Source organism: Oncorhynchus mykiss, chromosome 8, assembly GCF_057628025.1.
Source record: "Oncorhynchus mykiss isolate SJ-2025 chromosome 8, ASM5762802v1, whole genome shotgun sequence".
NCBI classification, from domain to species: Eukaryota; Metazoa; Chordata; class Actinopteri; order Salmoniformes; family Salmonidae; genus Oncorhynchus; species Oncorhynchus mykiss.
The window spans coordinates 13,542,501-13,556,885 of record NC_143029.1 but is presented as its reverse complement, the minus strand read 5'-3'; the positions used below and the strand labels follow the sequence as shown (position 1 = coordinate 13,556,885).

The 14,385-nt window shown below is 43.6% G+C and overlaps 1 protein-coding gene across 1 annotated transcript in view; it reads left to right on the top strand.

Moving 5' to 3' along the window:
- enpp1 (ectonucleotide pyrophosphatase/phosphodiesterase 1) overlaps window positions 1-14,385 on the top strand; it is a 51,551-nt gene that overhangs the window by 11,913 nt on the left and 25,253 nt on the right. The window contains exons 2-3 of the mRNA XM_021611574.3: window positions 9,352-9,427; window positions 9,946-10,071. Coding sequence (XP_021467249.3) covers window positions 9,352-9,427; window positions 9,946-10,071 — 202 coding nt within the window. The remainder of the gene's footprint in view (window positions 1-9,351; window positions 9,428-9,945; window positions 10,072-14,385) is intronic.

The following is a 14,385-nucleotide window of genomic DNA, read 5'->3' as shown; positions in this document are numbered from 1 at the left end:
ATGTCTTGGATTTACATACAGAATAATAATACAAAAAGTCAACCAATAACAGGAATCCTTCATGATTACATGAAGCAAATTTACATTTTTGAGTAGTCTTGCTCAATTAACCTGGGGTGTGTATAGCTACTCCCAACATTTGGGTTGTGAGATGTATATTCTGTTTAGTGTCCTGAGGCGCCTGCTGTAGCTTTCCACCGGACAGGGTGTTTACTTTCACTGGACCTCGGTACTTTACCCGTGGCTTTCCCAGGACATCAGCCAGGTTTCTCAAACACCACACACACACACACACACACACACACACACACACTTGCAAACATAAACACATCTACACACACACACATATACACACTTGCACAATATTTCGTTCTAATATGGCTTTTCCAGTAAGCCATATTCGACTTACGACATCACACATGTACAGCATATGATTCATGAAACAAAGTCCTCAAGAGTTTTCAAAGCACTCCAAGATTAGGACCCGAGTTGTCTTTTATGCTCTTTACTACAGGTTATTGGTTTTAACCCACAATGAGAACACGCCATACTGATTAGAGCCCAGTTCTAATCCTGACAGGTCCTGCTAGCCTCTAATGAGACTCTTGACTCTCTTCAAGCCTTGATTATTAAACTTCTGTATATCCCTCCCTTTTAACATGGCTGACTCAGTTGAAACTTTAAACCACTGAGATCCACAGTCTTTGAACCGCCCACTAATTAAACATGTGGCAAGCCGTGCACCCTTCCATGGCCAGAGGAGCCAGTCAGAGCAGACCACCAGGCAGCCAAGAGGAGGGGAGTTGTCTTACGACCAGCATTTACTTCTCAGTTAGAGGGCCAACACCCAGATGTGGAGAATTACTGACTTTTTATTTGTACCCAGAAGAGAGGTATACATTTGAATGGGAAAGATTAAAGTGTCATACGACACATTTTCAAGAAGATTAATTTGGGTATGGTCTTTAGTATTTCATTTATTGTTTTGGTTGATTATTATTCTAGGATGTCTATTATTTTATTTTTTTTTATTTAAAAAAAAGTTTGGTTTCTCTCGATTATAAACGACTAGATGTTTTCCTCATACACAAGTTACAATAATATTTCTCAAGGTCACAGCAGGAAAGACTGCTGCCAAACGTCTCTTCATAATTTTTCTGACAATACTTTTCTGTGGTATGCGATGTCACTTTGCAGTCTCGATTTACTGGCCTTACTAACAGTGAAAGTGATTTAAAATCCCATGTACACAATATAAAAAAAGCCACAAAACAATCCCCAGAAGATTGAATACTGGGATAAAGCAGAGAAAGAAGTACTCTGGTTTAACCAGAGTGAGTGCTACGTAGCGTCACAATAGGGATAACAGTTTGATCGGATGAGAAGAGATCCAAGATGGTTTTTCAGGACGCAATGCTTCCATAACATTATATACCCATGATATGTACTGTGCTGGCCTCGTACCTATCCAACATACAGTGCATTTGGAAACTATTCAGAACCCTTTTTCCACATTTTGTTACGTTACAGCCTTATCCTAAAATTGATGAGGAAAATATTTATTTAATTAATCAACACACAATACCCTACATTGGCAAAGGGAAAACTGATTTAAAAACAGAAATACCTTATTTACATAGGTATTCAGATGCTTTGCTATGAGACTTGAAATGGAGCTCTGGTGCATCCTGTTTCCATTGATCATCATCCTTGAGATGTTTCTACAACTTGATTGGAGTCCACTTGTAGTGAATTCAATTGATTGGACATGATTTGGAAAGGCACACACCGGTCTATGTAAGGTCCCACAGTTGACAGTGCATGTCACAGCAAAAACCAAGCCTTGAGGTCAAAGGAATTGTCCGTTGAGCTCAGAGACAGGATTGTGTCAAGGCACATATTTGGGAAGGGTACAAAAAAAATTCTGCTGCATTGAATGTCCCCAAGAACACAGTGGCCTCCATCATTCTTAAATGACAGAAGTTTGGACTGTTTGTAGAGCTGACCACCAGGCCAAACTGAGCAATCGGGGGAGAAGGGCCTTGGTTAGGGAGGTGACCAAGAAGCCGATGGTCACTCTGACAGAGCTCCAGAGTTCCTCTGTGGAGATGGGAGAACTTACCAGAAGGACAACCATTTCTGCAGCACTCCACCAATCAGGCCTTTATGGTAGAGTAGCCAGACGGAAGCCATTCCTCAGTAAAAGGCAAATGACAGCCCGCTTGGAGTTTGCTAAAAAGCACCTAAAGGACTCTCAGCCCATGAGAAACAAGATTCTCTGGTCTGATGAAACCAAGATTGAACTCTTTGGCCTGAATGCCAAGCATCACATCTGGCAGCATCCCTACGGTGAAGCATGGTGGTGGCAGCATCATGCTGTGGGGATGTTTTTAAGCGGCATGGACTGGGAGACTAGTCAGGATCGAGGGAAAGATGAACAGAGCAAAGTACAGAGAGATTGATGAACACTCCTGAGTGCTCTGGAGCAGGTTATGGTTCACTCTACCTTGGGAGCACCATTCACATAACCTCCGCCGTGAGCATGGCCTATGGACATGTTGCACCATTAAGTCAATGTTTTTACCTTGTCGTTATGGATTATCATAGTCTTCATCAGACATGTAATCAGGCATAGGAAATAAATCCGGTAAATAGGGTTCTGAGGTGTCTCCTTCAGGGGTCAGTACTGGCATGGCAAGAAATGTCAACAGTTTAGCTGCACAATTTTTTTAACACAATTTTTTTATTTAACCTTTTATTTAACTAGGCAAGTCAGTTAAGAACAAATTCTTATTTACAATGGCGGCCAAACCCGGACGGCGCTGGGCCAATTGTGCGCCGCCCTATGGGACTCCCAATCACGTCCAGATGTGATACAGCCAGGAATCGAACCAGGGACTGTAGTAATGCCTCTTGCACTGAGATGCAGTGCCTTAGACCGTTAAGTATTTATTGAAAAAACACATTTCCAAGACACAAATCAATCAAATAAACATTGTAGTTCCCATAACACCAAATAATAACTGAACCCTTCGAAATGGATTCCAATCGTTGTCTGGTTGGTGTTAGTTTGCGAGATCACTGCTGAGCTCTTTCAGATGTTCCACTACAATAGTCAAGTTATCCTCACCCAGGATATGAATGTACAGCAATGGTCACCTGTAATTTTGGATAAGGCTAAATCAATTACAGGCATGGTTGACCACACCCTATTTCCCGGCACTCATCCTTCTGGCGTGTCTTCATGTTCTTCTTCAGATAGTGTTTCAGTTCGCCCTCCCAAATGGCACATGTTCACTGTCCTTTACAGTCCGTTATGTATTGTCCATTTTCCTACCAGTACACCAGCAGCATGAAGGAAGTTGACAGGATCTCTCTCCATGCTCACTCTACGTGGACTCATGTCGCACAGCGTGAGAGAAAAAGACATGAGAGAAAAGGCAGTTGATGGCTTTGACTGGATACTGTGTACAGGTTGCTGGCTCGGACTCAAGTGTCACGGTAGCAGTGGTGCAGGACCATACTGAATGCCATTGTCGACATTGCTTCAGACGGTTGAGGTTCCGACTGTTTTTGGTAAAATTATATAACAATTTCATGTATCTAGATAGCATCTGTACTCACCTTCGCCATAACCTCGAGGCTTGACCAGAACAGCGGTTTAGTTTAGGGCATTCCTGATTCAGAAAATCCAGACAAATGATTTACTGTATGACAAATGATAACTACTAGCAATATTCTGAATACAAATTTCAAAAACAAATGTCAAAGAGAATAAAAATACACAGTTTAAGGCCTCCCGGGTGGCGCAGTGTTTAAGGGCGCTGTATTGCAGCGCCAGCTGTGCCATCAGAGTCCCTGGGTTCGCGCCCAGGCTCTGTCGTAACCGGCCGCGACCGGGAGGTCCGTGGGGCGACGCACAATTGGCCTAGCGTCGCCCGGGTTAGGGAGGGCTTGGTCGGCTTGTCTCATCGCGCACCAGCGACTCCTGTGTCGGGCTGGGCGCAGTGTACGCTAACCAAGGTGGCCAGGTGCACGGTGTTTCCTCCGGCGCATTGGTGCGGCTGGCTTCCGGGTTGGATGTGCGCTGTGTTAAGAAGTGCGGCTTGGTTGGGTTGTGTATCGGAGGACGCATGACTTTCAACCTTCGTCTCCCCTGAGCCCGTACGTGAGTTGTAGCGATGAGACAAGATATTAGCTACTACAACAATTGGATACCACGAAATTGGGGAGAAAAAGGGGTAAAAAATAAATTTTAAAAATACACAGTTTAAACCATTTTTCCCCAAATGGGCTTATAGTCCCTATCATCTTGGCAATCTCACTGCAAAATTACAGGGTCAGGGAGTTAGAGGGCCAACCCTTAGGAAAATATCCCAACCATACAGCAGACCATACAGCAGACCCCATTTGGGGAAAAATGGTTTAAACTGTGTATTTTTAAAATGTATTTTTTACCCCTTTTTCTCCCCAATTTCGTGGTATCCAATTGTTGTAGTAGCTAATATCTTGTCTCATCGCTACAACTCACGTACGGGCTCAGGGGAGACGAAGGTTGAAAGTCATGCGTCCTCCGATACACAACCCAACCAAGCCGCACTTCTTAACACAGCGCACATCCAACCCGGAAGCCAGCCGCACCAATGCGCCGGAGGAAACACCGTGCACCTGGCCACCTTGGTTAGCGTACACTGCGCCCAGCCCGACACAGGAGTCGCTGGTGCGCGATGAGACAAGCCGACCAAGCCCTCCCTAACCCGGGCGACGCTAGGCCAATTGTGCGTCGCCCCACGGACCTCCCGGTCGCGGCCGGTTACGACAGAGCCTGGGCGCGAACCCAGGGACTCTGATGGCACAGCTGGCGCTGCAATACAGCGCCCTTAAACACTGCGCCACCCGGGAGGCCTTAAACTGTGTATTTTTATTCTCTTTGACATTTGTTTTTGAAATTTGTATTCAGAATATTGCTAGTAGTTATCATTTGTCATACAGTAAATCATTTGTCTGGATTTTCTGAATCAGGAATGCCCTAAACTAAACCGCTGTTCTGGTCAAGCCTCGAGGTTATGGCGAAGGTGAGTACAGATGCTATCTAGATACATGAAATTGTTATATAATTTTACCAAAAACAGTCGGAACCTCAACCGTCTGAAGCAATCTGTTGAGATTTATTATGGAAGCAAGACGACAACAAACAAACCACAGCAACACACTTCATATTAAACTAGAGGTGGGAAAAACTTTTCTTCCTTTTAAAAAGGAGGATTTTTAAAATTGTATTTCACCTTTATTTAACCAGGTAGGCAAGTTGAGAACAAGTTCTCATTTACAATTGCGATCTGGCCAAGATAAAGCAAAGCAGTTCGACACATACAACAACAGAGTATGGAGTAAAACAAACATACAGTCAAAAATACAGTAGAAAAAAAAAATATATATATATATATACAATAATATATACAGTGCCTTGCGAAAGTATTCGGCCCCCTTGAACTTTGCGACCTTTTGCCACATTTCAGGCTTCAAACATAAAGATATAAAACTGTATTTTTTTGTGAAGAATAAACAACAAGTGGGACACAATCATGAAGTGGAACGACATTTATTGGATATTTCAAACTTTTTTAACAAATCAAAAGCTGAAAAATTGGGCGTGCAAAATTATTCAGCCCCCTTAAGTTAATACTTTGTAGCGCCACCTTTTGCTGCGATTACAGCTGTAAGTCGCTTGGGGTATGTCTCTATCAGTTTTGCACATCGAGAGACTGACATTTTTTCCCATTCCTCCTTGCAAAACAGCTCGAGCTCAGTGAGGTTGGATGGAGAGCATTTGTGAACAGCAGTTTTCAGTTCTTTCCACAGATTCTCGATTGGATTCAGGTCTGGACTTTGACTTGGCCATTCTAACACCTGGATATGTTTATTTTTGAACCATTCCATTGTAGATTTTGCTTTATGTTTTGGATCATTGTCTTGTTGGAAGACAAATCTCCGTCCCAGTCTCAGGTCTTTTGCAGACTCCATCAGGTTTTCTTCCAGAATGGTCCTGTATTTGGCTCCATCCATCTTCCCATCAATTTTAACCATCTTCCCTGTCCCTGCTGAAGAAAAGCAGGCCCAAACCATGATGCTGCCACCACCATGTTTGACAGTGGGGATGGTGTGTTCAGCTGTGTTGCTTTTACGCCAAACATAACGTTTTGCATTGTTGCCAAAAAGTTCAATTTTGGTTTCATCTGACCAGAGCACCTTCTTCCACATGTTTGGTGTGTCTCCCAGGTGGCTTGTGGCAAACTTTAAACGACACTTTTTATGGATATCTTTAAGAAATGGCTTTCTTCTTGCCACTCTTCCATAAAGGCCAGATTTGTGCAATATACGACTGATTGTTGTCCTATGGACAGAGTCTCCCACCTCAGCTGTAGATCTCTGCAGTTCATCCAGAGTGATCATGGGCCTTTTGGCTGCATCTCTGATCAGTCTTCTCCTTGTATGAGCTGAAAGTTTAGAGGGACGGCCAGGTCTTGGTAGATTTGCAGTGGTCTGATACTCCTTCCATTTCAATATTATCGCTTGCACAGTGCTCCTTGGGATATTTAAAGCTTGGGAAATATTTTTGTATCCAAATCCGGCTTTAAACTTCTTCATAACAGTATCTCGGACCTGCCTGGTGTGTTCCTTGTTCTTCATGATGCTCTCTGCGCTTTTAACGGACCTCTGAGACTATCACAGTGCAGGTGCATTTATACGGAGACTTGATTACACACAGGTCGATTGTATTTATCATCATTAGTCATTTAGGTCAACATTGTATCATTCAGAGATCCTCACTGAACTTCTGGAGAGAGTTTGCTGCACTGAAAGTAAAGGGGCTGAATAATTTTGCACACCCAATTTTTCAGTTTTTGATTTGTTAAAAAAGTTTGAAATATCCAATAAATGTCGTTCCACTTCATGATTGTGTCCCACTTGTTGTTGATTCTTCACAAAAAAATACAGTTTTATATCTTTATGTTTGAAGCCTGAAATGTGGCAAAAGGTCGCAAAGTTCAAGGGGGCCGAATACTTTCGCAAGGCACTGTACCTGCTGGAGCGCGTGCTACAGGTGGGTGCTGCTATGGTGACCAGTGAGCTGAGATAAGTGGGGACTTTACCTAGCAGGTTCTTGAAGATGACCTGGAGCCAGTGGGGTTGGCGATGAGTATGAAGCGAGGGCCAGCCAACGAGAGAGTACAGGTCGCAGTGGTAGGTAGTATATGGGGCTTTGGTGACAAAACGGATGGCACTGTGATAGACTGCATCCAGTTTATTGAGTAGGGTATTGGAGGCTATTTTGGAAATGACATCACCAAAGTCGAGGATCGGTAGGATGGTCCGTTTTACAAGGGTATGTTTGGCAGCATGAGTGAAGGATGCTTTGTTGTGAAATAGGAAGCCAATTCTAGATTTAACTTTGGATTTGAGATGTTTGATGTGAGTCTGGAAGGAGAGTTTACAGTCTAACCAGACACCTAGGTATTTGTAGGTGTCCACATATTCTAAGTCAGAACCGTCCAGAATAGTGATGTTGGACGGGCGGGCAGGCGCAGGCAGCGATCGGTTGAAGAGCATGCATTTAGTTTTACTTGTATTTAAGAGCAATTAGAGGCCACAGAAGGAGAGTTGTATGGCATTGAAGCTCGTCTGGAGGGTTGTTAACAGTGTCCAAAGAAGTGCCAGAAGTATACAGAATGGTGTCGTCTGCATAGAGGTGGATCAGAGACTCTACAGCAGCAAGAGCGACATCATTGATGTATACATGGAAGAGAGTCGATCCAAGAATTGAACCCTGTGGCACCCCCATAGAGACAGCCAGAGGCCCGGACAACAGGCCCTCCGATTTGACACACTGAACTCTATCAGAGAAGTAGTTGGTGAACCAGGCTGGGCAATCATTTGAGAAACCAAGGCTATCGAGTCTGCCGATGAGGATGTGGTGATTGACAGAGTCGAAAGCCTTGGCCAGGTCAATGAATACGGCTGCACAGTATTGTTTCTTATCGATGGCGGTTAAGATATCGTTTACGACCTTGAGCGTGGCTGAGGTGCACCCATGACCAGCTCTGAGACCAGATTGGATGGTCTCCTGAGGGATCTCCTCCCAGACCTGGACTAAAGCATCCGCCAACTCCTGGACAGTCAGTGGTGCAACGTGGTGGATGGAGCGAGACATGATGTCCCAGATGTGCTCAATTGGATTCAGGTCTGGGGAACGGGCGGGCCAGTCCATTGCATCAATGCCTTCCTCTTGCAGGAACTGATGACACACTCCAGCCACATGAGGTCTAGCATTGTCTTGCATTAGGAGGAACCCAGGACCAACTGCACCAGAATATGGTCTCACAAGGGGTCTGAGGATCTCATCTCGGTACCTAATGGCAGTCCGGCTACCTCTGACGAGCACATGGAGGCCTGTGCGGCCCCCCCAAAGAAATGCCACCCCACACCATGACTGACCCACCGCCAAACCGGTCATGCTGGAGGATGTTGCAGGCAGCAGAACATTCTCCACGGCGTCTCCAGACTCTGCCACGTCTGTCACGTGCTCAGTGTGAACCTGCTTTCATCTGTGAAGAGCACAGGGCACCAGTAGCGAATTTGCCAATCTTGGTGTTCTCTGGCAAATGCCAAACGTCCTGCACAGTGTTGGGCTGTAAGCACAATCCCCGCATGTGAATTGTATTGTCAATCAGTGTTGCTTCCTAAGTGGACAGTGTGATTGACTTGGAGTTACATTATGTTGTTTAAGTGTTCCCTTTATTTTTTTGAGCAGTGTGTGTGTGTGTATATATATATATATATATATATATACACACACACACAATTTTGCTAAAAATTATAACCGGTTTTTGCTTTGTCATCATGGGGTATTGTGTGTAGATTGATGGAGAAAAAAAAACAATTTAATCAATTTTTAAAAAAATTGTAATGCAACAAAATATGGAAAAAGTTAAAGGGTCTGAATACTTTCTGAATGCACTGTAGGTACTGGAACTGTGCTGGAAAGATAATGTGACAATAAAATATCCAAACCAGCACTGTATGGTTTGAGTCGGCAGAATACTGTGAAAATGGTAATAGTGGACTATACAAGATGCTAAATGTATCTCTTTTCCTTCCCAGATGTTTTACTTGTAGGAACCTTTTCCTGCCACTGCTTCTGCGTTTCTTCCTCTGAGTTCTTGGCCAGGGTTACTGTGAAGCACTTTGTGATAACTGCTGATATAAAAGGACTTTAGAAATACATTTGATTGCTTGGACTCCTACACTTGGGGAATTTTATAATGTTTTTTTATCTCGTCTCACCAATAGGTACTGTTGCTCTGCTTGCTGATGATCACTGTCATCGTGGTCGTATTTGCCTTGAAGCAGCGCTGCGATGTTAAAGGTACGGTTTAGTTAACAACGAGCCATCTCTGTCTACAGCCCTTTTTTTGTGCTTGGCAGCTGTGCAAAACTGACCATTTGTAAACACAGAAACAAAACCCGCCATTGTCTTTATGAGCTCGCCCACTGAATAGACGCTTTTCAGTAAAAATAGAAATCCTGTTCTAGTCTAATTTAATGCATTGAATGTCCAGTTTAAATGGTTCAATATTTTATTTTGAGAAAAGGCAAAAAACAGCCAAGGGTCAGCATTAACATCCATGTTAATCACAGCATTCAATGTGTTTTCAGCCATAACTAACCAATCATATGTACTTTTTCCTGCTTTTTGTAATCTGTCAAATGTTCCCCAATTATTCTGAGGAATGTAAATAACATTCTGAGTAACGCATTTGACGTTCTGAGTAATATAAATGTAATTCTGTGTAACAAGTCACATTCTGAATAACAAATGACATTCTGATTAGTGTAGTTGACATCCTGAGTAACACAATTACATATTTTCCTCATCCCCTGTAGTGTCAAGCTGTAAAAACAGGTGTGTGACGGGCAGCAGGGACAAGTCTGCATCGTGCCACTGTGACCTGTCCTGTGAGAAAGAGGGAAACTGCTGTCTGGATTACACTGAGGTGTGCGTGGAGCCTGGTAAGTCCCTAGACTAACTCAAGTGTTACTGCAACACTACACTACCAGAGGTATGTGGAGCAGGAGAGAATGAGCCAGGTTACCCACCAGCTACCCACCATCTATTAGCCCATAATGACGAAGGAAAAAACTGAAATATCGCATTTACATAAGTATTCAGACCTCAGTACTTTGTTGAAGCACCTTTGGCAGCAACTACAGCCTTGAGTCGTCTTCTGTATGATGCTACAAGCTCGACACACCTGTATTTGGGGAGTTTCTCCCATTCTCCTCTGCAGATCCTCTCAAGCTCTGTCAGGTTGGATGGGGAGTGTCGCTGCACAGCTATTTTCAGGTCTCTCCAGAGATGCTCGATTGGGTTCAAGCCCGGGCTCTGGCTGGGACACTGAAGGACGTTCAGAGACTTGTCCCGAAGCCACTCCTGCATTGTCTTGGCTGTGTGCTTAGGGTCGCTGTCCTGTTGGAAGGTGAACCTTCGCCCCCAGTCTGAGGTCCTGGACGCTCTGGAGCAGGTTTTTATCAAGGATCTCTCTCCAATTTGCTCCGTTCATCTTTCCCTCGATCTTGACTTGTCTCCCAGTCCCTGCCGTTGAAAAACATCCCCACAGCATGATGCTGCCACCACCATGCTTCACTGTAGGGATGGTGCCAGGTTTCCTCCAGATGCGATGCTTGGCATTCAGGCCAAAGAGTTCAATCTTGTTTTCATCAGACCAGAGAATCTTGTTTCTCATGGTCTGAGAGTTCTTTAGGTGTCTTTTGGCAAACTCCAAGTGGGCTGTCATGTGCCTTTTACTGAGAGAGGAGTGGCTTCTGTCGGCCAATCTTAAAAGCCTGATTGGCGGAGTGCTGCAATCAGGCCTTCTAGAAGGTTCTCCCATCACCACAGTGGAACTGGAGCTCTGTCAGAGTGACCATCTGGTTCTTTGTCACCTCCCTGACCAAGGCCCTTCTCCCCCGATTGCTCAGTTTGGCCGGGCGGCCAGCTCAAGGAAGAGTCTTGGTGGTTCCAAACTTCTGCAATTTAAGAATGATGGAGGCCACTGTGTTCTTAGGGACCTTCAATGCTGCAGACATTTTTTGGTACCCTTCCCCAGATGTATGCCTTGACAATCCTGTCTCAGAGCTCTACGGACAATTCCTTTGACCTCATGGCTTGATTTTTTTTCTCTTACATGCACTCTCAACTGTGGGACCTTACATAAACCTGTGTGTGCCTTTCCAAATCATGTCCAATCAATTACATTTCCCACAGGTGGACTCCAATCAAGTTGTAGAAACATCAAGGATGATCAATTGAAACAGGATGCACCTGAGCTCAATTTCGAGTCTCATAGCAAAAGGTCTGAATACTTATGTAAATAAAGTATTTGTTTTTTATTTTTAATACATTTTTTTAAATTTCAAAAAATCTGTTTTCGCTTTGTCATTATAGGGTATTGTGTGTAGATTGTAAATGTAATCCATTTTAGAATAAGGCTGTAATGTAACAAAATGTGGAAAAAGTCAAAGGATCTGAATACTTTGTGTGTGTGTGTGTGTGTGTGTGTACATGCTTGTTTGTGTGCGCGCGTGCGTGGACTTAAAGATGAATGCTTTCTCCTGTACAGAATAAATGATTAACACTATTATAAAACACGTTTTTTTCAGGTGAACTGGAATGTTCACTGCAGATGGCAGGCATGTTGACTCTGAGATAAGGCAGAACATGACAGAACCCATGTGGTCAATCGTGTGCAACATCATCCCATTTGAAACCCACAGTGCCAAGTCTTCCCTTTCAGGGTCCTTTCTGGTGTAACAGTACTGCTTCCAACACTCTCCTCACCTCGAACCAGGGACCCTCTGAACACATCAACAACTGCCTCCCACGAAGCATCGTTACCTATCGCTCCACAAAAGCCGCAGCCCTTGCAGAGCAAGGGAAACAACTTCATCATGGTCTCAGAGCTAGTGATGTCAACACTAACTAGCTAGCCATTTCACACCGGTTACACTGGTCACTGTGGCCAGCAGTCCCCTAGCTTCCATGTGGTATTCTCGGCCTTGTGGTTTCCCCACACATGGTTTTATATTTTACATGACATTTTAGTCATTTAGCAGATGCTCTTATTCAGAGTGACTTACAGTAGTGAGCTCATACATTTTTCATACTTGTCCTATGTGGAAATCGAACACACAACCCTGGTGTTGCAAATGCCATGCGCTACCAACTGAGCCTCACAGGAACATGTTGGTTTTTCCCCTTGATTATTGTAACATGGATGCATGTCTCCTAAGACTAACTGAGCTTAGCATCCCCCTGTCAGACCTTCCACTTGACCAGTAGGGAGGGAGGTAGAGAGAGACCATCTCGAGTTGAGTCGGCACTTCTGGTTCAGTCTGTGAGGAGATGTTCTGTAGACTCACATGTCAGTATCTGCTGTTGCTAGCTAAACAGCAACACTTACAGTAAGCTGGCTCTTAGTTTAATATCTTTGCACCAAAGAAAACAAGTGATGTGTGAGTTGGCTGCCCAAGGGCTTATATGAAAGCCACACCACCAAAAAATATATACAATAGCCAGATTGCGTAGGGTGCATGCTAGCAAAGCCACTACACAACGCTAAACAATACATTAATTGCACTATACCACTGCTACACCTGTTTGGCAGCTACTGACTTTAAAAAAACATAGCTGATGTGGCTGACTTGCTTAAACAAATGTGGTTTCTACTGACAATTGAGATGTACAAACTATGGCATAACACCGAACCCAAACCGGCTGCGCGTGCGATAACGTGCATAAGTTTATTTTGTCCTAATACACCAAACGCGATCACGGCACGCATGTTAAAATATCAAAACAAACTCTGAACCAATTACATTAATTTGGGGACAGGTCGAAAAGCATTAAACATGTATGGCAATTTAGTTAGTTAGCTTGCACTTGCGAGTCCTATTTAGCTAGCTTGCTGTTGCTAGCTAATTTGTCCCGGGATATAAACATTGAGTTGTTATTTTACCTGAAATGCACAAGGTCCTCTACTATGACAATTAATCCACACATAAAACGGCCAACTGAATAGTTTAGTCATCTCTCCTCCTTCCAAGCTTTTTTAATCGTTTAACTTATATGGCGATTGGCATCTAAACTTTCATAGTTTTACTACGACAACCGGCAACAGTTCATCTTTCATTCACCCACGTGGGTATAACCAAGGAGGAGATGGCACGTGGGTACCTGCTTCTATAAACCAATGATGAGATGGGAGAGGCAGAACTTTCAGCGCGATCTACGTCAGAAATAGGAGTTCTATTTTAGCCCTTGGCATCGCAGACGCTCGTTGGTGCGCTTGAGCAGTGTGGGTGCAATAATTGAATAACATGGATTTTGCGATGCACGCGCCGTGTCCGGTCTGGTCAGCATGTGCGGGGACGACAAGCGGATATGAGGCATGCTGTAATTTTGATTAAGACATTAAGCGAGCTAGGACAGACGTAGTCAATATAACTATTTGTACAGCACTTTTGAAATGTACAGCGACAGAATTCTGTCGGTGTACATTAGTGTTCTCTCTATAAAACCAAGTCAGAACCGTAGGATAAATAGAGTGGGCAAATAAGCAGACAATGAAAGCTCATAAAATATTTGTTGATGATTACATTTCTCTAAAACAGGTTATAGGCTGTGTGCACCACCAAGTCAGAACAGTAGGCACATTTAAGAGGGGCAAATATACCAAATTATTAGGGTGAGGCACAAGGGCTAAACAGCCTACTACACAACATACACTTAGCATTACTTTCTAGCTACAGTATACATATCTCCCAGGCATATTACATTATTTATGCAGCAGCATACATTACATGTTTGGACTCACCTTGTTGTGCTGTGCTCACTTGAACAGGAAGATGGCGAGGCAGTCCTTCGTGAGCAAATTTTGTAATCAAAGTCTGGCTCTAGAAAGAGGCCAGAGTTCCCGATGTTTACAATTTGTTGGATCAAAGTTCAAAACGTATTTTCTCAGTCGTAGCTCATTTTACCTGAGTTCCCAGTTGTCTTGAACTCACTAAAGTCAGATTTTGCAGTTCCGAGTTAAGTTATTTTGAGGACGACACAAATCATGCTTCATTGACAGCATGGCCAATGTTTATAATTTTACACTAGGAAAAGATAACCTTAATCTTAGACTTGGGACCACACAACCACTCCACTGAATATCAGGCTAATGATTGATTTACAATGCTTGCAGTTAGCCACTGATTCCTTCCAAACCACTCATTGTTGAATTTGTGATTTCCAACTTGTTATGTAATGTTTATGTCCAATGG